The 25596-nt window shown below is 40.8% G+C and overlaps 1 protein-coding gene across 14 annotated transcripts in view; it reads left to right on the top strand.

Moving 5' to 3' along the window:
- The window catches only part of LOC124177144 (disks large 1 tumor suppressor protein), a 301091-nt gene that overhangs the window by 176211 nt on the left and 99284 nt on the right, over nt 1–25596 (top strand). For 13 of the 14 annotated variants that reach the window (XM_046559275.1, XM_046559205.1, XM_046559224.1 and 10 more), the window contains one exon: nt 22142–22177. In XM_046559275.1, the coding sequence (XP_046415231.1) occupies nt 22142–22177 (36 nt within the window). Of the gene's footprint in view, nt 1–6072; nt 6181–22141; nt 22178–25596 lie in introns of those variants that run through there. The other variant, XM_046559312.1, reaches the window with a different exon arrangement.

The following is a 25596-nucleotide window of genomic DNA, read 5'->3' as shown; positions in this document are numbered from 1 at the left end:
TGTCGCGGAAAGGAAACCTACCATAGTTTTGGAAAGGATATAAGCAATCGAATCTGTTCCTTAATATTGCTAATTTTTTTGTCTTCAAATTTTCTTCCCGTCATCTTATTCCCCCATTTCCGGTCGACGAAACAACGTTGAACCGATGCAAGTGAAGCGGAAGATGAAGAATCAGGCAGAGATGTATACATCCAGATATAATCGGGTACTTTGATCCGTGGATCAAAAAAATATCGATTAAAGAGAAGGCGAGGGATGTGCGGGGGATAAATAAGTTCGCAATCAGTCGCTTGTCATCACCAGTCTTCACCCTCTGAGAAATCTCATTTCCGATTTTCTTCGGTGCACACAATACCCGGAATATCCGAACACAATGGACGGGGGTATCCGGAGCTGCCCGATCGCGAGACACGCGGTACGAAGGGGGGGATAAGGAGGAAAATTAAAATTGGAGAGAAAAAATAAGTAACCTCCCGTCCTCCCCCCCCCCCCCCCCCCCCTCCCCCAACCCTTCTAACGTGCTTCTTCCTTTCTAGCACTTTCTCGTAGCGTTTTTTTCGTCCCTCGAGCTTTTTCTTATGCCAGTCCTCTTTTTTTCTGTCCGTGCAAAGACGAACTGACAGAGACGTGGACTTAAGAAAGAGGACAGCGGTGGGTTTCTTTCAATTGCGTTGGCAGTTCGATACCTCTTCTTCTTCTTCTTCTTCTTCTTCTTTTCTTCGCCTTGCCTCCCGAGTCCACCCTAATCCAAGAACTACTACATGCCGACCTCACTCACAATCAGTCTGCAAGGGATCTGGACTCTCAGAGCTCCGCGCTTAAGACGTAGCTGCTGGGTTATCGATCTTCAGGATGAGAAAATACGCCGCCGGAGGAAAACACGCGCTTAGCTATCTCATGACAAGGATAAGCCCCGAAACAAATAAAACCGGTAAACGTTTTGTGAGACGGGAAAAAATTGGAGAGAAAAAAAAAACGAAAGAAATTAATTAATCCATCCAAAGCCCGTAACGTTGATCTACAAGTGTAATTGAATCCGATCACTCTAATTTTTAGAATCTTATCAAGTTTCGAAACGGCTTTGAACAATTGTCGCGATTATTGCAAATTATTATTGCATAAAAATAGACCTGATTTCACGAGGAGACCAAATTTTCTCGCACGACGTAGATGTAGATAGGAACGAACGCGGATTGAGAAATCGCGAATTGCAAGCCAGCCGCTCAGCCGATATTCACAAATCATCCCTTCGGAGACAAACGGGGATATATTCGACCCTCGTATATCGGCGTCACGTGGGTAAAACCCAAGCGGCAAAAGCGTGTCATCCTTTCTCCGAAGAATAGCGAGGATCCGCCCGACCGGGGTGCCCCACGTCCGTGAGTTGAGAAAATCGCGAGAATGAATTACGCGGACACCCCGTCGCTCTTATCCCGTAATATGTTTACCACTCGGGGGAATGGAAAGTTGTCATTTATTGAGAGGGTCACTCGTTCCGTCACGGGGCGGGGGGTGGGTGAGGAGGAAGGGGAGTTCAGCCCCCGCGACAAGCGAATAAGGAGGGAATAAAAAGGCGGGGTTAAAGTCCGCGTGACATTAAAATTCAATTACACAGGGAGGGGGAAGAATTCCGCACGCGAAATTCGTCCGTCACGACGCGTCGATGGGCGAGGCGAGATCATATCTGATCGGCGTCTCACGCGTCGGATGTATGTACGCCTACCTACATTTGCTCGCAATCTGGTTCCGCAGTTTCAGCCTCGATGGGAAGGGACGTTGAGGGATGAACGTCGCGAGAGGGGGAAACTCGGAGGGTTTCGGGAAGCCGTTGAAACGACTGAACCGAGAGATAGTTTACGTAGCCCGAACCTCACTTTTCGACCCCCGCCATCCGGCTTCCGGACCAAAAACTTCACCCCGGATCACGTGGATCCTCGAATGCTGACGCACCCCGCTTACAGTACAGATCGCCCCTCGCTATCCGCGGCCCCCTTTATGTTCGAAACGAAAGACTCCCCCTTTCGCATCTTCCGCACCAACCGATCCCTGACGAACATCACACGCGAGTTCTTTTCCTGTTTCCCTCTTCCCCAGTACTCGGCGTGAAATTTTACTCGCTGTGTGTGTTTTTCTGTTTCTTTTTTTTCCATTTAATTTACTCATTTTTTGCTCACTTTTTTCCCCGAGAATTCTAAGACGTCCGTTTCGGGGCGGAAAATCGGGACCAACAGCAGCGTGCAACGAAACGAATTAACGCCCCTGTAGTAACGAGCTTTTCTCGGATTCTTCCTAAAAAAGATAAATTAGCCCTGAAACCAGGAAGCGGCCAGATGATGCTTCCGTGATACGTGACCACGATTCAAGAGAATTTTTCTTTATCTTTTCCTCGAGTTGCCGTTGAGAGGTGGAAACGAAGAGTGGAGACGATAATATTGAGCTTACGGATCTCATTCCCTCCGATCTTCAACGCCTAGATCATCTGAATAGTTTAAATCCTTATTTTCTTAATCTGTAATTTTTCTCACGTCGCGTGTTTCTCGACGATGAACGATTAACTTCAAGGTCTCGTGTGCCGCTTGGGTTTATTCCGGATCTTTTTCATTCCGCTGAATTCGATCGATCTTCCATGAATCGTGAACGAAGGATGCGTGTGTACGATATTAATATATCGAAGATGAAATTGTATCGCGGAAATTCTGCTTGATTTTCTCTTTTTTCGCCTCTTTCTTTTTGGTTGTCTCTACGTTCCCACCGCAGCCGACGATATATCGACACACGCATATATTTATGCCGTGGATAAAAAAAAAAAAAAAAAAAAAAACGGTTGAAAAGGGATAAAAGGGAACGGGAACGTTGACGGGGTTGGGAAAACATATGCGGGGACTTATACTCACGGAGTTACGAATCACGTTCTACCTCTGTAAAAATATCATCACCGGAGGATCAGCCCTACGAAGCTTTTTACATGCGATTTTCGTAAAAATCAATTTCGCCGTCTCGCATAATCCGACCACAGAGTTTATCGCAAGTCGAATTTATAAAGGTTTGGTCCACCCGACGGAGATGACGTCGGTAAATTTTATATAATAAATCAAATCCCCCTTAAGAAATATTTCGAAAATCATTTCCCGAGGAAACATCGGACAAACGTTAAAACAAGACGGGCGACGCAACACTTTCGAAGATATTCGCGTTTCTGCACGGGATAAAAATGTCGAGCACGTATAGCTTAAACCAATCCAGAGACTCGATGCCAGTTCAAACAGTTGTCAGGATGAAGTTTACTTTAAACTGTACGGGAAAAAACAGAGAAGAGAAATTGAACACCTTGTCACGTAACGTTGCTGCGGATTGGTTCACGGGTTTTAATATACTTGTACCGATCCTCGATGATTTTTATTTATTCTACCTATTTTATTTTATATCATTTATTCCTCACCGCAATAGTTGGTAACGTCTCAAACAAACACGTCGAATTTGTCGTTAAACAAAGTCGTTCCTAATTAAATTGGGTTCAAAGTTTGGCTAACTTTCCGAGACAAGATACTGAAATTTTCGTAATTTTCATCCGCGCTTGATTTCTTGCGCAGTTCGTCACTCCGCCACCGTTTGTACCTATAAAGGGGGAAACACGAGAGGGTGGAAACAAAGATGTCGAGGATAAGTGCGGGGGCGGTAACCGTCGGGTGAAATGCGGCCGCTCTACAATTCCCTCATCCTCCCCTTTCTTGAATTACTAGGCGTTACTGCGTTTCGGTACGTGCCTACGTCAGCTGGCTGATTAACGGGGGTTCAGGGTGCGGAGTTCAAGAATAATACAAGTATTTAGGGGTTCTCTTATACCTCGCGGGGACTGAAATCACATCTTATCTTTGACTCGTTCCCGTTCTATTGCCAACCTATCATCTCGTTGCGGCCGCGGGACGAAATTTCCGCTCTTGCGAACATTTGACAGAAATTATCGCCGCTATGTATATAGAACGGAGTTGGGAACTTATCACTGCTTGAGAGAACGTTCTTCGTAGAAAAAGTCAAGACGGCGATTCGAATTCTCCCAACTGCTCTCGCTCTGTCAGAGAAACGAGCGGAAACAAATAAAAGACAAAAATTGTGTCTGAAAAAATTCACAATCCAAATTCAACGGTTCAACCCGCTTAAATTATAATGAGAATAAATTTTGCCATTACTTACTTCGCCATGTTTTTACGACGGTGTTTCAAGTACACCGAATCTTAGAGAGTGAAATGAATCAAACAAAGCGTTGATTCGTGCCTTGGTACGCGAAAAAGTTTAAACTCTTTGAACGATCTAACGCTGATATACGCCGTGTTAAAATAAAAATCCAAATCGTTTCGAAAGAATGTTTATAGGTAAAAATTGATCACCCGTTGGTCGGTATGTGCTATTTTTCACCTTCCGACTGCATCCTCTCCCGTTTGTTCTTTCATATTCGTTGAAATATGCGAAACTCTGGGATTTTCACCCGGCGAAATTATATATATATACGATCGACAGTCCGCTTGTGGCTGAAAATTTATTAGCGAGTTGGGGAAGAACGATATTCGAAAGAGCCTCGATGCGTCGAGGGGCGTCGGGACGCGTGGGGGTTAGATCTTGCGCCGTTACCTACAGCCGTCAGCATCCCCGAGCGCCGCGGCGGCGAAGCCTTCGTCCCTACGACGCGAGGCGACGTCAGTCACTCGAGCGGACTCCCGCCCGCTGGACCGTCGCGACGCCCGACGTCGTCTCTCGGTGACACGTCTCACCGTCCACGTTGTCAGTGTCGCGTGTCAAATTGGTGATACCGGAAGCTTAAACGCGGTATTGCAAAAACAGGGTAAACAATAATAATAACGATAGTGACAATACGACTTTTGAATTTGTTAATTTTAAATCATTTTTTCCTTTCATCTACCTAAAATACATGTACAAATTACTTCGCGTGCCGCTCGTTCGTTTCGAACATATCTTTTTTTCCCACGCGCAACTCCCGTTACGATTACTCTGCGATCTCTCCAACCTTTCGCTGTATAATAATATACCTACGCGTCGTTAATCTTCACGATCAAACTTTCCCTTTATCTGCGATATCCGCAAGTGATCTGCAGCAGTTCGTGAAACGATATGAAAAGAAGAGAACGTTAACCCTCGACAAAGTTTTTATTTTTTTTTTTTTTTTTTTATTTTTTTTTATTATTTGCGAAACACGTAAAACCATCTCCGCTCTCGAATGAATCGAGGGTGAAATAATAATCTGAAAACTTGAGCCCGTAATTCACGATACATATGCCGCACACACGCTCTCACACACACGCACACACACATATATATATATACATATACTTACATGCTGTAGAAATTTTCACCGCCAAAATAAGTCGCGTTTTGTTCATTGTTATTTTCCTTCTTTTCTTATATCGCGGTATCCTTTTATTATTTTATTTTAGCGACTATGCGCACGTCTGTTGCAGCGCAGTGTTGCTATTGACGATAAAACGGTGTAATCACCCTATCGCGCAGACTAGGTTATAAGGCGTTCGAAGCTGCGAAACAAAAGAACTAAAAGTCGAGGAGAGAAAGAAACGAAATAAAAGTAGTGATGATAAAGGTATAATAAACGTAAAAATAAATTGTTGTATTTCGTATCGTCGTTGAGGCGTTAAAAAATTTATAGTTGAAATAATTATCTTCGAGATTTTCCAACACTTTTATATATATATATATATATATAGTCGTTTATATTATATATATTATATATATATATATATAGTCGTTGTCACTATTATCATTATCATTGATATTATAATACTTGGAATTGTGAAGGGTATACATGTACGTATATATATATATATATATATATGTACCGCAAGAAACAGAAAGGTGCAAAATTGCGTGCTGAAACACCAAAAATAAAAAAATAAAATAACTAAAAAACGTAGAAGTGTGGATTTAATTGCCGAGCGATTATTAAATCTCGGTCCATGATCCTGTTGTCCGATTAAATAAGAATCGTGCATAGTGTGAGAAAAGTTAACCGCCAATCTGGAGTGCCAATGTGGATCCGGAGTTGCGCCCATCTTCACGGGGATGGGTTTTAACGATAAAAAACTGCACAGGTTAAGAAGATTGCGGCTTTTTGGCCGCGCGAAAGTCTATCTAACGGTGCGATGGCCTCAGCTGGTGGGTTTCGATCTTATTTTATCTTTTGAAAATTTATACACGAATATGAAGCACGTCTCTTGACTCTTGAAAAACCTTTTTTTATCTCCTGTTCGAATTTTCCTTTCGAGCGGATAGGTAAAAAATCTTTCCTGCATTGAAATTCAGGTCACAGAGTTGCGATGTATATCTTTTTACATCGAGTTGGCAGACACCTGAGATTTCAAATCTTCCGATTTAAATGCCGGGGAATAAAGGTGGCGTAATTTATGCACATAATTAAATGGAACTTATGCAATTGAAGTTCGGGATGTAGACAATATAGCGGACGAATTAATCGTTCGTGAAAGATTCCACTTGCCTTTTAAAAAAGGTTTCACTTCTCATATATAACCCGAGGGAGAGAAAAATTTGAATACTTACGAATCAACGTCCAGAAAGGAACTTATTGGTGTATGGATTTGAAAAAAAAAAAAAATCCAACCGTTTACTAATTCAATGCAATCACGTCTCTGACTGAATCTTGGCGGGAAAATTTTCGTCTTCGACGAAAGCGAAGCTTCGAAAATACGACGCGGCAACGTCTCGCGATGATATGCCGCAACTTTACAGGATAAAACTCACTCCGTTATAACGGATCTCATTACTTTTATCGCCGGCACATATATTCAGTCCCAAAGTATACGTTCCACACCTCCGAGAGTTTTTTGTTTTCTTTTTCATCATGAAAAAGCTCCCACCACCAATCTGTATGCAAAAATTTCGGATCCTCGAGCTATCTTTGTTCTCGTAAAATTGTCGGATTTTTCTAATTTTCGTTAAACGCGTCTTTCTAGCGCCATCGTTACACCCCGATGATGTCGCAATGTTTTTTCTCCTCTTTTTTCTTTTTTTTTTTTCATTATAAAAAATTCTTATATTCCTTCCCTCTCCTTAGGATTGACCGGCATTAACGACAAATTTGCGCAATTCGGTGCGCCTTGGTAATTATAACAAGCGAAATTAATCTGTAAATTAAACACGTTATGCTAATTTTCAGCTGTGACCGCGCATTTCGTAGACGCGGCGTATTGTGATAGAGGAAATATATTTGAACAGTTGTTTCAATAATGTACGTAATCCGCATTTACATTAACAATTGTGCGGTAGTAGTTGTGAAATTTTATCATACACACCGGTATCATATTGAGCAAAATGTTATACCTAACAGCTGGTATGAGGCTAGGCAGAATCAACGATGAATTAAACTGCGGCTATTATTATATTGTTTTTTTTTTTTTTGCTTTCTTAATGTCATTTTGAAAGACGAAATTTTAATACAAATTCAAACAATTTTCCTACCAACATTTTCTCCCTCTCCTCGTTGTTATCACATAGTCACGGATTATTGTACCGCATTCATGCAAGCATGAAGTAAGTGTTATTTATTGCACAAACGTGTGATTATATAATCCCAAAGTTAGACTCTGCAATACCCCCGAGGTTTTTTTGTTTTTTCATGTATCAGATTATAATACAAGGTATTTAAACATATCTATAGAGACGATTTTAAGGCCCGGCTTTTTCGTCCGAATTAACTTCTTCGTAATATTGTAATCCTCCAACACAAAGGTTTATCTATATAATGTATATACGTACGTATATAACACGCGAGTAGGAAAAGAGAGGAAAGTAGAAAAAAAAAAAAAAAGAGGGGTTAAAATGGATTACAAACATTTTCTGGCTCCGTTAAAGCGAAATTTCAACTTGTTCGACTAAACCCGCTCTGCAGCGGCTTCAACCCTCGGTCTTAACCAGATGCCCCTTTTCACTTTTTCACCCTCCGCACTGCGTATTCAGGTATTATACCCATTATGACAGATATATATCTATAACTTTTTCAACAGTTCGTAACACGGATTAATACACATGCGGTTAAGGGAAATTGTATTTCAAATTTCAAACGAATCATTAAGTTTCATTTCGTATTGGTATCATATACGTTGCTTTTTTTTTCCCTCCACTTTCATCTCTAATTCTTGACGCGAAATGGTGTAACTGCACGTTAGTCGTCGTTATGGGAATTAAGAGGTGGGAAAAAGGCTGAAAGACCCCGGTGTGATTTTATTATTGTCGAGAAGTCGGCGGTGAGTGGGAGTCGTGAAACGAATACGAATGAGCTGCATCTACGTACAGGCGAAATTTGATGGTTTGCCATATCTCGAGAGTGAGAGAAGAACGTTCCTCTTCATAGAACCGGATCATGTACACAGTAAGGAAATGCAAAAATTTTTGTAGTGATTTTTTTTATTTTAACTTCAGCAGATATGTTGTTCCCGTTTTTTTTTTTTTTTTTTTTTGTGCATCCAATCGGACAGTTGGTAGAAAAAATTAAGGATTCGACTAAAGTGTATAAAATATCGTTGATTATATCGATCTATACGTAATTAAAGCCGCAGCGCAGTATTGTAGGTACAATTTTTCTCGACAAATCTGAAGTTCAACTCTATAGATATTGTACGTGTATAAATATCTATAGTATACAGCTAAAGAACTTTTAGCACAAGCCTTCCTCCTGATCTCGTTACGAGTTCTTTCCCAACGATATCGGGGTAGTTCCACAAGTATCAGCTGCCGCAACTATAACGTTAGGTACGTACGCTTGTATGTGTGTAACATACGCGATACTTGTGACGATGGAAAGATTTTTATGAGAATATACGATATAACCGTGGCGATATTGAAGAAAGAATGAAACGGAGAACGAATGGGAAGATGGAAGAAGTCAGTCGCGTGTATTTTGCGCTATCTATAGGACGGTCAGAGACACTTTTGCGGAATGACGCGGGATCTCATTGAGGGGTGAAATATTCTCAATTTATTTCGCGTTTAAATTATACGCGAGAGAAAAATATTTAAACACACTTAAATTCGATTTTTTCCCCCATCTTTTCTTTTCAGTTCAATTTCAGGCGATAAAGTGTAAGAATGTAAACTTCACTGACCGGAAGTTGCGTCAAAGTTTGTTTCACGTTTCCTATTGCACCAGGGATATGCAAAACTTGTTATTCAAATGTGACAGGATATTCGCGGACATAAGTTAGTTTAACTTTTTGGTAGTGTTCGATGCCTGTAGATCAGTTTTTCAGGGGATCTGGCCAGTCGAATACCGGAATATGAGAAGGGTGATTTCATCCTCGTAACGTAAATTAGCAGTTGTTAGATCAAACTTTTACGCAAACGAATTACCTTCAAAAACAAGTCATTCTTTTTCTCCGTTAGTATCGATTACAATCGTATTTAACAGAAATTTCTTGTTCCTTCAGGGAAGATACATTTTCCTGCACGTAAGCCAATGACGACGAACCGTCATTTAGCTACGGTAAAGAAACGTTGATTATAAAAAGAAAAGAACAAAAAAAACGTTTCAAGTAATCACTAGGATAAATTGGACGGAGAATTCGTTGTCGTTCATCATTAGTAGAAAAACGGTTTTTTCACCTCGCGTATTGTAGGTTTCCTCCTCGGCAGTTGATTCTGCCAACATTTCTCCGAGAATCTCAAATATATTATTTATATAACAAATTAAATAATTAATTACCACGCAGTAATGTACTTACTTGTCCAATACTTACCTTCAACCGACGTGAATAAAATTTCGGCAAAGATTCTCTTATACAATACCTGTGTTCATGGTAAAAATCCGTCGGCGTTGAAGCGACCATTTTCTTCGTCCGTCGGACTGATATCGAGTTTCGTTTAATTACTTGTTCCAATTAAGAAACTGATGGGGAGGAAAAAAAAAAAAAAAACGACTAAAACAAAGAAGAAGCTTTTACACGCGGCGTATAATGGGGATATATTTTGTGCGAATCGCGAATTCGTCGGCGTCGAGAGGGGTGGAGGAGGGGGATGAAGGACGGAATTAGGCAAACGCAGACGGACACGCAAACAGCAATGATTCTGCATCCATCGCCGGGCACAAAGCACCGGAACTAATTACCCAAGGCCGCAATGCGACGACGGTTATATAGCTTTACGTTTTCCAAAGTTTCTCTTTCTCTTTTTTTCTCCGCCCTTCGTTCAACCGTATAAATTTCAACCCTCGATTATCTCCGTTTATTTTATTCCGTTCAAAATCGAGTCTCAATCAAGTCGAGGATTTATTCGTTTATTTGTAAATCACATTTCTTTTTTTTTTCCTTATTCTTCTTTTTCTGCAACAGTTATCGTATATCCATGTTACGTTTCGCTTTCATAGTATCTAATACCGATTTTATCAGACTGTATATTTTTAGACAGACATCACGCAGGTATATGCATTCTCTTGTTTGGTCGATCATCAGTTCGGCCTTACAATACGATCACGCGATTCTTGTAAATCTTGTTCTTGTGCAGACACGCGAGCTACATTCCTTGAATTAACCATTGAATTTATTCGCGGACAGTCGCGAATTTACGAGATAATACCAAATAAAAATTTTTCCCAAAAAGCTTTCTCGACGACGAAGTTTGATTTTTCGTACTGAAATTATCACGAATTATACCTTCTCTTTTAATTTACTATTCCTTTTTCTTGTCTTAATTTTTTGACACATGATTCGACAAAAGTTTTGACATCGTATAAACAGCATCGGGGTCTTTGATCAGTGTCGCGAAGCTAATTTGAGTGCGTTCGATCGATAAAAAGAATTGAAAAAACATTCAACGATAAAACTTAATGGAATGCAAATATTGCAACCTGGAACATACTACGAATAATGATTATATTAGTTAGAAGTATACGAGTCAGATTGGCGATACGACAAATACGATATAGACTCGCAACGAGACGGTGGCGTGCATTTGCGTAAAAGTAATTAAGGTTAAAGCTTCTCTTATAACGTGTAAAAGCTATTGAACGCGATGTGTATAATCGACTGACAATATGCGATACATATACGTGTATACGCGCGTATGTTATATGGCAAAAGATACACGGAACTCGCGAGTTCACAATTAGTTTCGCGAACTGATCGCGAGAGAGCAAGCTGCGAGCAAACTCGAGAATCGGAGTAGCAATCAGCCTCCCATGGAATACCTGCAGTCACCAGCATCGCCTGGCATTGCGAATAATTCACGTATGTGCACTGAATCCCTCCTGATGCAACTTCGCGTTCGTAGCCAATTGTTGGCAGGAATTGTGCAATTGGTACAAACAAGCTTTTATCGAACGGATGTATCGGTATTGCAGTGCGAATAATTTACATGATGATCCGTATATATTTTATGTATAACATCTGGTGTTAATGCAGGGGAAAAAATGATTTTGTAATTGTAATTAGTGCCTGCATCGTTTATTTATATCATTTTTCAACAAAAGTGCAATTAAAACACGAGTAGGTACAATAATTGCTACTGTAATTTACTTTGTCTTTTATCGTTATCTTTTTTTTTTTATTCTTCTATCGTTCTATTTATTTTTTTACGATCCACTACGGTGTTCGGTTATACGATTAACACTGCAGTCTCTAAATTCAACGGACGAGCTTTTTTCAATGTGTATCCGGATCACGTGTGTACATACCTGTGCAGCAGGCGGTGCGTGGAAATGACAGGTTTGAAATTGGAGTGCTAGGAAATTGCGCTTATACAGAAGAAGGAAAAGAAATATAGAATAAAAAAATCATCCCCGTGCAGATTTTATTCTGTATAATATTTATGTTAGACGTAAAGCTCGAACTGGACGCGTTAATAACGAAAGAACTATATATCGCTGCACCCTTTTAACTCCATAGACGAGTTTCTCCGGCTTTGCCGTTTCACAATTAGTGTGCTAACGCTAAGAAAACCGAAGCTTGCATGAGTCGATGCGGTGAAAAAGCTCACGCTCTCGAGTCGTGGAAATTTTTTGTTTCAAAACGAGCTGAGGGAACGAAAGAGAGTGATCAAAAGGAGAGGAAGAACAATGCAAGAAATACGATGAGAAAAATGTATGGTACATGGCTTTGCTGGAAAGCTTGAATATTGCGAACGGGGATAACGAAAGTTTGGTTACACTTACATATATATAAGTGGTTTTGCTTCTTTTTAATTTACTTATCCCAACTGCAGACATTTTAGTCATCGTCATTTTACGCTGGCGCTTTTAACCCCGATATGAGACAGCAAAAGGCCAGCTGACGAAGATGAAGACAATGCGCGAGGGATTTTTCAGGAATTTCTGACCGTAACGTAACGTTCCTATATATATACTTATTTAAAGGATGGGGATGGTGAAGCTTCCAACTGCCCCGACTAATTGCACCGTCTCGCTAACTGCCTTCGGGATAAGTTATAAGTTTCTCCAATTTTTTACCTCGCTGGGTTGAAACTCGCGAGAAAAGCGGAACTTTATTTTCTAAAATCTATTACATTGCAAGCGTTTTCCACCGTTTCGGGTTTGCGTATTTTGTCTTTTTTTATAGAAATTTCCTGTTCGTCTTTGGGGAGATGAGTTTCGGTTTGAGGGTCGAAGATCTTACTCCGAGCTTGAATAATTTGTAATGCAGAATTGTACGGTTGGGCTGCAGGATTACCTGAGAGGGCGTGAATAATTCAAGTGTCGAAAATCCAGGCCAGGAATCCTCGCCTTTTCCCTTGCTTGCGATCTTTACGCAATATAGATATACGTCTACACGTGTGTCTGAAATCCTTAAGCAATGTTTTGTCGCAGCTCGTCGACCATCCGGAGAAAATTGACTCCGGATTTGTCCCGCGCCCTGCGCGCACACACGCACACGCGCATAACCTTAAATCACCTTGCTTTACCTTATGTACATTCGCCGTTCGAACCAATCAAACTCCAAGGGTTATTTCGCTGGGTTATCTACAGCGTATGGAATTGAATTCGATTTGTTTACTCGGCAGCTGGGTAAACACCCCTTGGTAAACCATGTCGAATCAATCCCTGTTTAAAAAATCCTTCGAATCAAGCCTACGGACGTACACTGTATTGTGCGCATATATGTGTGTAAAAAACAATTCGATATCCTTATTCCCGAAACGGATAAACAAAGACAAATTTATCCCCGAGCTTTGGAAGATCAAGAAAATCGAACACTTTGAATTTCAAATTGATGATCGAAAGCAGAGACTGTGTACCGAGCAAAAAACCCATCTGGTTAAATGTACTTTTTAAGGACAACGCGAATTTAGTATTTTTCCTTTTTCCCGATTAAAAAGTTGAAAAATAAAAATATTAGTTAATTTCAACGACTGCGGATTTACCAGGGTGCAGGTTTCAAATTTCTGACAACAAAGTGTACGGTATCTAAATTTCGCAACAGTCGAACAACACATCCTCGATCACAAGGTGAGGCAATTTGCGCAGTTTGGATTTTGGAATTGAATGAAACTCGAAACGTATAACTAGAGGCGCGTTTCCTGGCGCGTAACGTAATTGCATTTGCGGCTCGTAGAACTTCAAAGTCTCTCTCGGATATACGTATAGACGTTACGTTTGTACGTTGAACTCCGCGGCAGTCGAGAGACTCCGAGATCAACACATCCGGCATCTAAAACGCGTTTGCGAAATTTCCATTAGCCTACAACACAGGCTTATGCATATTTACGTCGTGGCTGAGTATAATTACATATCTAGATGCAGGTGTGTATAATGATGTTTATAAACGAAACGTACAGAGAGGTCTCGAAAAAAACGACCAAGTATTCGTAAAACTGTCGATAATGGATTAACGCTTTTCCATTACGTTTGTTCGATTTTTAATTCCAATTGTTCTTTGATCTTTTCTTTTTCGTTCGTCACGCGTCGAATATAGGAATTGCTTGTTACGCGCAGGTGGAGATCGACTGTAATTGGCAGTTTTGTTTGCTCTTTCGATACCGTCGTCGTTGCGGTTGTTATTATCATTATATTTATTACCCGAAAACGGAAAGGCAGACAAATAGCGGGAAAATATGCGTCAAAGGAGAAGGGAAAAAGAATAAGGTGGTTTTTGAACCTACAAAAGTTTGGTGGGTTGAGGGGATTGGCTTATTACTTCGTTGTATAATATCGGGAAGGCTAATTAATCCGTCAGTTTATACTTGAACATCGTTCATCCCCTAAAATCCCCGCGGCTAAATCTCTTCAACTTCATGCAAACCGTATATACCCAGCTACAATGTAACTATAGACGCGTCAGCTACCTTTTTTTTTTTTTTTTTTTTTTTTTTATCTAAAAATGATTTACGACGCTGATTTTATCAATTATTTAAAACACGGTAAAATGTAGTCTTAAAATTTTATCAACAAACCAGAGTGTCGAAACCAAAAGAATTCATTCTTCCCATCAAAGTAATGATTATCAAAGAAGAAACGCAACGAGGAATACAGAGAGAGAGATGGAGAGAGAAAATTACAACTCGCACGTCGTCTGATGAAAGCGAAAAATAAGAATTGTAAAAAAGATCCAAGGATCTAAAAGGAAATTGCACAAAGACAAAAACACGGGGTATAAGAAGCTGGTTTGGATGAATGTGGAAATATTAAACCACGGCTAATCTTGGATCGGAAATTATGCACCAATTCACATTTTCTTTTCCCCTCTTTGACTTTTGCTGTTCTCATAATTCGAGCGTTTTTTTTTTTTTTTCTGTTCAACTGAATATTACGCGTTGTTGTTTTCGTGACAAAAAAAAAAAAAAAAAAAATTGCGCAACAAAACGCGCAACTCGGAAACAATAATTGCAATTACGTTGAAAATGAATCAGTTGTCGAGACAGATTCCGCGCGATCGTTAAGTGTGAAAAAAAAAAAGAAAAAAAAAAAGAAATACATAAATCAAGAATGCGTGATGAAGAAATATTGCTCGTTGATAGAGGATGAGTAGAATCGTTTCTCGGATAAAAATGAAACTTGAAACTCAAACATTATTCCGCACCGAGTTGAAAATTCGAGCCTCGCGACGCTTAAAACGCGAAACAATTAAACTCGGGGTAAAAATGACCCCTCGTCCTTCTTCTGCGATGACGCTGGGAATTCTGGGCAAGGGTTTAAATAGAGGAAGTTCATTTCCCTGAGCTCGCTCCTTATTCGGTAAATCGTTTCGATGTCGTTGTTCTTCCCTCGAAACTAGCGTCGCTGCCTGGTATCAAAATGAGAAGAAGAAGGACACTCGCGGCCCTTCGCGTAGCTGTACGTATAATAACCACCCTGTAAACTCTCGCTTCAGCCGCGCACCCCGCAACTCGCCCCCCTCGTCCCTACAGAGGTGAGCCTCGAGATAATTACGCGTTCCTGTTAACGAGTTGCGCCCCGAACGAACGAACCCTCGCTTTACCAGATATCTGACCCTTCCTTGTATTCGTCCCAAACCGTTGGAGGACTACCCTGTATACGTCGTTTTCGTCCTCCATGGTGTAGGAGGCTTAGGATCTCTCTGAAATCCGGTTTGCCGCGTTCAACTACGACAGCCGTTAACTCCGGGTTCAACTCTGGCTTCGACCAAGGCGATGCCCGGATGATTAAAAAACAAAAGAAAATAGAAAACTAATGTTCATTAGTTACATTGATTGCGATAGTTCGTCGTTGACATTTTATTCAACTCGACTCAGTCTTGTTTCAAAAGCTTAATACCTGATATCCGAGATTTTTGCAATATTTCTTAATAATTGTTTTTTTTTTTTTCTTTGACGGGGGGATTTCATCGACACTTTTGTTTCCGCTCAATTGAGTCACGCAATGAAACGGAAGCGGTAATTCTTTGATCAATGCTTTCAAGATTTCTTATTGAAATTGAAATATCTTTAAATCGAAAGAATTTTTCAGCAGCTTGTTCAAAAGATGCAAAGCTTTGATTTTTTTTGTTCTTGAGAACTGTCTTAAATTCTTATCATCTCTCCAAATCGGACCAACAATTATTAACGACACGATTACTTGACGAAATTACAATTATTCAATTTCTGTACGACCATTGTATTACTCCGATAGGCTAAAATCAATTTTATAAGCCACGGTAACTCGTCCGTCGCAGTTTTCTTTTTCTCTTTATTTCTTCATTAATTATCATACCGAAGAAAAAATTTTGGTACAATCTGAGAATAATAATACAATAATTTGAGAATAATAATACAAGGCAGTAACAGAATTACCTGTATTTTCTCAATTTATACCATTAAATTATAATCCTCTTTTCCACGAGTAGAATAATCGTATACCGACGTGTATTTCTGTTCTCAAAGGGGGTTGCATGCAGCTTTGAATCAGCGTTATCGTTCGGTCAGCAATTTCGTTTTCAACGCACGAGTAGGTATATATCTCTGCACGTGCTCGCAATGCTTCGCGTTCTTCCCTTTTTTTTCACAATCCGCGAACGTTACACGTCGCGTTGAAAACGTGCAAAAGGGGGGCACCTTATTGTCTACCGAAACGATGCGATGGTAAAGATAATTAAAACCAGATAAGATAAACTCGCCGTCTGTTATATCGCTATTCACATAAATATCAACAACGGTGCAGGAGAGAAATTCAAACGATTCTATCCGTTTCCGCGACATTCTCATTTACTCTTCTATACCAGCTGTATATGTTTTCTATATCGTTGTCTTTAAAAATTCCATTTCATTTTGTAATTCGGCTTTCGCGTTTCGCGGGAAAAAATTTTAACAAAAAGATGATTTAACCTGTCACAAAACCGGAAACCGAAGAACCAAGGCTGACATATGTCACAGAATATCTCTTCGAGTTGTGCTAAGCTACGAAATTTACTGACATTCACAGTACGAGAACAAATTATTCGCAATATCCGCACGTTCGTTCAAATTTTTTCGTCCCTGATACGAAACATTTTAAACACATATAATACAAAATTGCGCGATACGCGAGAATGGAAAAGAAATAATTGCCTGCATGGATCGAGAAACGAAGAAAAGTAGACGCGATATTTTTCTGTTCTTTTTCTTTCCCCACATCTGTTTTGTTAATTTCCTCTCGTACGTTTCCGAGATCGTGAAACGGCTCGCAACCGCGGAGACACGGTTGATTTTATGCCACGTATGTAACTCAGGTGTGTTTCGTAACACCTGACTCAACATCGCCCTCTGACGCAAAACGAGTCAGAGATATAAAAATGTGTGCAGCATACGTAATACTTGGCTTTTGTACTCTTCGACAAAAGGCTAATTTTCTCGCGGAATTTGCGCTGTTCGCAAATTTACCGAGTGGTCGTTAAATCGTGGAACGGAGCCTAGGCGATAGGTGAAAATACCTCAACTGACGTTACCAGCCACTCGATATAGTTCCAGGCTAGTCATCTATGCAGAGACGACGGACACTAACGCCTAGACACGAATTCCTTTCTCGTCTATTGCCACGCTGGGTGTCGTTGAGTCTCGCAGCTAGATTCTTGCCTCAGCTTTGGCCAAACTCCGAGGAGAAAACCGCCGTCGTGTGCGCCGCGATCTAACGAACCATTTTACGACACTCCGGAACTTAATCCGTTCATCCGCGTCCCGCGTCTATCTCTTCAACTCGCAACTTTGCATCCGTCCGACAGCGAAGCTCGTTTAGAGAGGAGTCTGAAGGATGGTAATAACTGTCTTGGAATTGCTCGCGGCGATGACTCGGGAAACGGGGATCATCCTAATTTCGTTTTTTCTTTGATGTGTAGATTATTTTTATTTACCCACTTTTTCTCCCCACGAGTTTCACCGCGCTTTTTATCGCTAATTTAACGGATACTGTTAACATGTTCTGCAACTTTGACTTCGACTGTAATACGGTTTGCGGGATAAAGAAGTTGGCATAATTCGTTTCCTCAATTGAGTCATGGGTTTTTGAATATCGAAAATTCACAACAAGGAAAGATCGAAGTGGCAAAATTTCAACAAGCCAGAAATTCACAGAACTGAAAATCTTCGATCGTTCGGAATTTTGATATTTCAGATTTTTTAATTTTCTCATCTTCGCACTTTCCGAACTTTGACTGTTGTTGGAGTTAAGCCCCTTTCGGGATTTTATCCTTTTGGAATTTTGAGCATCGGGTTTCGGTCCATTCGTAACATTGTTTCGTCAAAGCTTGATTTCTTTACTTGAAGTTTCGCCACAAAGAAATTTGGAACTTGGTGCTTTCGGAACTTTTGAAATTCGGAATTTCAACCCCGCTCCAAGATTTCAGATTAGTATACCATCGCGTCGATTTCCTCCAAAGTTCATCCTCGTTTTACCCTCTGGCCCGAATTCGTATTTTTTCTCATCGAAAACTGTTATTACGAAGTCCAAACATTTGAATCCGTGTTTTACGCGATACGGAGGAATTCCTGCCGACAGAGAGTTGATAACTTTCAAAACGCATAACGAGGGTGTCGGATGACGTGGGAAAATCGGCCCGGTCGACGCTGATGCGAAGAGCTCGTTTCCTCGTTTCCGAGGGCAGAGCGACAAGAGGTTACCTACATATGCTTGCGAGGGGATTTTCAACCCTCCGCAAGGTGGAAGGGATCCTATTAATTATTGCCAGCTACACGTCCTCGTAATTAAGACCCCGCTCGTCTGTATCACCCTCGCCTATGTCTCGCTTTGTGACAACGATTACGGACCACGAGGCTTCCGCGTCTCTGATAAGGCGCGGAACGGCCGGACGACCGCGTGAAAATGAAGTCGCAAACTGCAACAAGACTCCAGCCGTGAATCGGAAACGATCCTTTTCATTTTCTTATCGGATCAGAGTGAGAATAGTGGTGACAGTATGGAATTTTCAAAATCGCCAAGATTTATTCGACAGATTTTCAAAAACGTAGATAATTTAAATGCATAAAATACCAAATTTACAAAGGTAAATTTTAACGACCTAGAATATTAAATTGTTAGAATTAAAACGATTCGACGTTGTTTTTACTTCATATATTCTTATTTATTACATCAATTTTTTTATTTCGACTTTTCTACATTTTTCGATTGTCTATACTTTCACTTTGTATATTTTGACATTCTATGAAGTACGTGAAATATATTTTCGTCTCTTTGAAAATTCTACATTGTCATTCCTTGGTTTTCTCAACCTAATACATTTTCACCCTCACACGTTTCAATCGTTCAAAATTCTCCGATCAAGAGCTCTGGCTGTTTTTTATTCAAAAATAAATATAATCGTGACAAAAGTTTCACGCCACTTATTTCACTTGATTTGACGTTCATCTCGATCGCCTGCAAAAGTTCCCTTGTTTCGAACGACGATGACGAACAATCTCGACACAACTTGGAAGGATTAAATTTCTCCGATACGTAATGATTGTAGAGGTTGAAAAATTCTACCAAGATGATCAGATGTGTGATGAAACTTGTTTCCAGTTTAACGACAACTTTTCGTTTCCTCAAAGCAACGTCTTTCGCTACATTAAATCTCCGACGATACATTCCGCTTCGCGATATCGTGCCAAATGAAATTGCAGGAAATTTGGGTCGAATATACCGATCAGCCCGGAGTTCTGACCGCCATTTTGAATTCGGTTGGGATTACATTCGTCGAGGAGTAAATTGAGATGGGATAAAATTCCCGTGTTAATTTCATCCGGATTTAGACGGTGGTTTTACCCCGGAGGTCAGCGATCTTGCCGCCGCGTCACGTATACGGGGAGCTACATCCAAAACGGAAGCTGCATCCGGTCCGTAAATTTTCAGGATGAAATCCTCGTACATTCGGTAGCCCGCGGACTCGGTAAAAGGCGCCGTTAGCCGCACCTGAGTACGCCACCCGATTTCAGAAAGCTTTTTAACCCAGGAAATTTACGAGAACTTTTCCTTTTATCACTTGGTATATACGCGAGCACATACACATGTATATAATATATATGTGAACCGAGTTTCCCGCGGACTCTCTGACAATTGCACCAACTTTAACGTCGCTTCTCGCTTAATATACTGCAGTAATTTCAGTGCGGGGGTGCGAACCTTGCGACGAGCTTTTTCGATTTTCGATATTTCGGCTATTTCGGCTGAAATTCGAAAACGGCCGCGTAATCTTTTGCTGACAATTGAACTCGTTCAAATTCTGCTACAACCGCTACACCCGCATGCGCCTTCATTATTTTGCGTTTCTTTTTTCCTTTATTCATTATGCGTGGTTTGGGTTAAATCTGTGCGGACGGCGAGCTGAAACGAGGCTCGACAATTAACCTCGGGGTAGGAAATAAGTCGTCGGAGTCATTAGAGGGCGCGCTTTATTGCCTGGCGAGAAATATTTCGAGTACCTGTATTTTTGGTTGGCCCGCGTGCGGGCGTTTCAACCCTTCGGCCAATGGGCCGTAAAATTTACCCACTAACTTCTTGGAGTATATATATATATATATATATATATACACATGTATATCTATAGGTGGGAAAGAGACACTTCCTACCACTCGCCTGTTGTTCAGCGCAATCTATGAACCGGGGCTCTCAGGGTGGCGTTTGGTTTGTAACGCGGTGTTTAACTCCATTAAATGATTACATCTTGAGGTACAAACACCCCTCTCAACGGAGAGGGATGGGAAGGGGGTGGGGGTAGCGAAGCTTTCTCCCGACTTCGTCTACCCTCGTCGTATCGTACGCCTCTGCTTTCTACGGGCGAAGATATACACCAGCGGTTCACCCTCGTCGATGCGCGTATATGCGAACTTCTTTGAAGGCCTTGCGGATATAACGAAACGAAACGGCTTAATAATACAGAACGACTGGAGTAGGGCCCCCCTTTAATATCCCGATGTGTCAATACTCGGGAGGCTGAAGTGGTACGAAAATCACAACATTTGCTCTTCTTTTTGTTATTTTTTCTTTCCCTCATCTGTCCAGATTCTTATTCATGTATATCCTGAAAATTTCGATAATTACGCAGCCGCGCGGAAACAAAGCGGGTAGAAACAAAAAAGGTGAGATTAAGCTATTGCGAATGAGTAGGTAAAGGAAGTAAGCGAGAATTTTTTAGAGTTGTATGATATACAAACGTGATGTGAGCTACATAATGATGAAGCGATACGTACAAGGGTCGGATATATTATATTCATATTGTTTAGCGTGGGCGGAGGGAGGAGGGCAGGTCTGCGATTCAACGGCTGCTTCGCCAATATTATTCCCATAAATCAGAGAACCGTGGGCAAACTGACTTCCTCGTCCCACATAAACCAACCAGCAGTAGCGGCAGCAGCAGCCCTCGATTATATGTACCAGCATATACCGTGCATGCACGTGGTATACGAAAAAGAAAAATTATCCCGGAATTTTTCCCACATGCGTTATTTACATGTATATGCATATCTTGGACTATTTACCTCGATTTAATAAAGTCAGCGTGACGTATATTTTTCCCCGTTGCCGTTTCCGATCTTTTTGTACCCGCGATATGTTACAGCTGCAGGTATTGTTTCATCCTTTTTTTTCTCTTTTTTTTCTTTTTTTTTTTTGTTCCGTTTCTTTACATGTCCCGACACGCTTGCGGGATTGCGGAAAAATTGATGGGAGTAAACCACTTGTCCGAAATCCATGTACAGATTCGTTGTTGCAGGATAAATATAAATTCGAAATTTCGTTGAAAATAAAACTTGCAAAACTTCATTGAATGACAATTTGTCCTTTATTTAATTCGTCTATATTTATAATCTCTATCTCGTCTCTCCGGACCGATTTACGAATTTTCGAATATTGAATGTGACCTCTCGAGAAGATATCGTGACCGATCTTATCCTCCCTAGAGACTCGATCGCTTCTTAGTTCGGCTTCTTTGCGGCAAGTTGAACCCGATCGGAAGCGGAACGGAAAATTTCTTGACCCCGTTCTTGCCCGTGGGAGAGAGCAGATCAGACGTTTACCAGGAGGAGAAACTCTACGAGTTTTAGGGGTTCCTGTCCCCAATTAGTCGCGGTAATTGTTAATTATCCCTCGCGGAAAGCCTCCTTTTGTTTTCCGACCTCTATGTAGTCAACTCGGGGTATTGATCGGATCGATCGATACCTACCTTCTCTCCAACTTGCCAAAATCACGCTACATTATGTCTTATCTCGTCTGTTTCAGAGCCATGACAGCTGGCAGGGACACGACAGCGATCAGGTAAAGATGAAATCAATTTTTCGATGCTTCGTCGAATGCTCTGAGTCGATGTCATTTTATAAACATATGTTACTTTATGAAAACCGAAATTATTTGCAAGGATTATAATTCTAGCTTTCGCTTTTTGCGGGAAACAATAAAAATAAGAGCAAACAAATTTTGTAAAACTGGCACCGACTCTGTAACTTGAGCTAATTCGTAATGCTAGATTTTTTTTATATTTACTCTTACACAATTTATCGAATCACTCGGTATTCGTTTGATTTATTTTTGTTTATATCCCCGCACGAGCGACTTTACCCTAGATTCTCATCCTATATTCCGTCCATTGAACATCTCGGCGAAAAATCATATCTTGTGTAACGTTACGGAAAGTTTAAACTTATGCACAACGTATCGAGTCAAACGAAGCTTTAATCTTTTTTCAAATCGAGAAGGTATGGAAGAAACTGGATGCATAAGGAAAGAAGCTGGAGCTGGGTGAAAATTCGTGAAATATGAAAGGAGGGTGTATGCTCGCTGAAAATATATGCACGTACATATATCATGCACTCGCATTCGCATCCAGCCGTCGAAAGCTCGAGATTCGCCGTGTGTATACGATATACGAGAGAAGATACGAAAACTGTAATTACGAGGAAAGCAATTTTCCTTCTCCTATCCCTCTCTCTCTCCCTCCCGCACCCCCCATCTCTCTCTTTCCTCTTCCTTTTTTCCTCTCATTTCTTTCCTTTCATTTCTCTTTTCCCTCCCGCCCTCTCGCTCGCCTTCTACCCTGTCCTCTCTTGGGTTGATATTTTCCACGGTACGTTGAGCCCGTCGGTGGCTGAACCTACTTACAGGGCTTTTGCAAGCCACGACCACCAGCCAGAGACTCAGGAGGCCTTTATAAACCGATTTGCTAAATGTGCTCGGAGGCGAGGAAGGGGCGAAGGGGGGAGGGTACGGATCGCAAGGGTGGAAAGGGCGGTGCAATTTACGTGACATTGATGCATGCGATCCGCTTTTACCGTCCGGTTACGCGGTTGCCGCAACACAAACGGCGTGTTATTGGAGCCATTCGGATCTAACGACGTTACGGTTAGCCGGTTCTTCGAGCCCGGCCGTCAACTATCGCTTCCTAATGAGATACGAATTTGGCCCGGATTGATTAAATCGCAAATTACATCGTTCTCAGTCACGCGGCTTTTGCCCCGTTATATTGTGAAACACGGTGGCAACCCTGCCAATGATATTCGATCAATTGGTATGCAAATTAGCAATCATTATCGGGAACTTGCGAACACCGTCATCACTCCTCCGTCCCTGCTTCGCAAAACTTCCCAGATAAACATCGTCGACCGCGATCAATCTTCCCTTATCTCTCGATTTGACGGAAACAAGCGCGAGGTCCCGATCGTCGAGACGATTTTAACAGCTAAATTCAGTGTTATATCGATTTTCTATTGTTTTTATTACTAATTGAAAAATTTTTCTACTTCGTAAACTCACTATAAGATTCAAATGAAGAAAAATATGTACAACTCCAAATCCAAAATCTGGGCTCATACCGTTCATCTTTAATTCAACTTTTTCCATTTCCCATGCTATAAGTATACCTATGTACACCATGTGTACGCTCTTTGCTCCCCGTTTTTAATGTTTCTCAAATTCTCGTAAAAGCTTAGTCATTTCTACTCTGCACCGTAATCTTGTTATTTTTAATGAAAGAAACTCTCGCCCCGAATTCCTCGCCTTGTCATGGAAATCGTGGATGTTAATTACGAACTCTGTACGTGTGTATTTCTACGCGGGTAGTAATGCGTATTTTTGCGCCATTTATACATTTCCTTCCCTCTGTTGTCATCTTAAGCAAATTATTTCGCAAGCGAGCTTCAATAACAGATTAAATTATCCTTAACATGTGATTCTGTCTACGCTTATTATTAACATGGAAAATTTCAGCTTTAAATGTCATTTTTGCTCTTCGAGTAATCCACGATTTACGATATTTGGTTACACTTGCGAATAAAAACGCCGTGATGACATTTTTTAGCCAAAAATGTAGTCCAATTCCTACTAAGCGCCTGACCCAATTTATTTGCGACGAAAAAATGTTGAACGTGTCGCTGCTGGGTAGACACGGAAAAGAATTCTTTTGACACCTGAAAAAACTTTACCCACGATAAATAACGGTCAAGCAAGTTGCGACTCCACGGGCGTACGGAAACTGATCAACCCATCTCCAGTTTGTATTCCACAACAATGTCAATGTAGATCTGTTCGTTCGTTGAGACACGCATTTCTGAATCTTAAATAGATTGTAAGATCCAAGATAGATTAACTCGTACGTATTTCACCTCTATTCGGTATTTTAACCACAGGGCCAACAAGTTAAGGTCGGTACGGTGCGGAGGAAACTCACGTTTCAGCACTACACATCGTCCGATCATTAACCATTGTTCATTGCTCACAACCATCCAACAATAACCGTCCCTTTATTATTTATTAGTATTAATAATTACTATATGATTTTGTCGTTTGTTTTTTTGTTTGAATAAAAATTCTCTTGATTTTACGTTATCCTTCACTTGTTTGTTTTTTGTTTTCTCATCCGTTTTTATGTTCCGCTCCCATCCCTTATTAGTTGGTAATGCCTAGACCTTTTTTCGTTTTTTGTTTTATTCACGTGGACGCGTGTTTTAAATTAACCGTCCAACCCTGTCGTTAAGAATTTGAACGCATATATGCTTGGTCAGAAGAAACGCCTGTATGTACGCAATAATCGTTCTACGGAAGTAACAATAATTGTTTGCACACAGGCGGATATGAAACCCAGTGCCGTAAAAAGCCGGATATTATAAAGTAGCGTACACAGAGACGGTCCCGCACTTTTTGGTCATAATCGTACCTCACTTTTAATATGCGTTACATTATTCAAGCTCAGCCGCATAACTTTAACGTTGATATAGAAAGCATGTGTTTAATTTATATATCTACGTTGTAATTATTACTCGTCGTTTGTTCAACTTAAGGTTGAAACGTGTGTTCAGGATTTGCAATAACCGTCGTCACCAGCCGAAAAAAATTCACCGATTCTTGCCATTTCTTATTCGATTCACTATTCGCAAGTTGAATGTGATAATAATTTAACAGGCTGCGTTTGAATTGCATAAAAAAATTGTAAAAAATTGATTTTATCAGAGATAAATGAGGCGGAGAAGGTACGAGGAAAATGGAGAAAAATTAGGCGACGTCTCGAGAATCGCCGGTGCAAAAAATCACCAACGACGACGCAAAGTGGATCCCCGTACGTACGAGGAATGCGTCCGTTCAATGGGATGTAGAAATTTTTTTTATTCCTCTTTCATTCTAAATTACGGTACATTAATTTTCACCAGTAATACCGTTTCGGATCTTTATCCTTAAGCTTGTACCGA

This window comes from Neodiprion fabricii, chromosome 1, assembly GCF_021155785.1.
Source record: "Neodiprion fabricii isolate iyNeoFabr1 chromosome 1, iyNeoFabr1.1, whole genome shotgun sequence".
In the NCBI taxonomy this organism is placed as follows: Eukaryota; Metazoa; Arthropoda; class Insecta; order Hymenoptera; family Diprionidae; genus Neodiprion; species Neodiprion fabricii.
The sequence above is the reverse complement of the archived record's forward strand: the minus strand, read 5'-3'. Positions and strand labels throughout refer to the sequence as shown.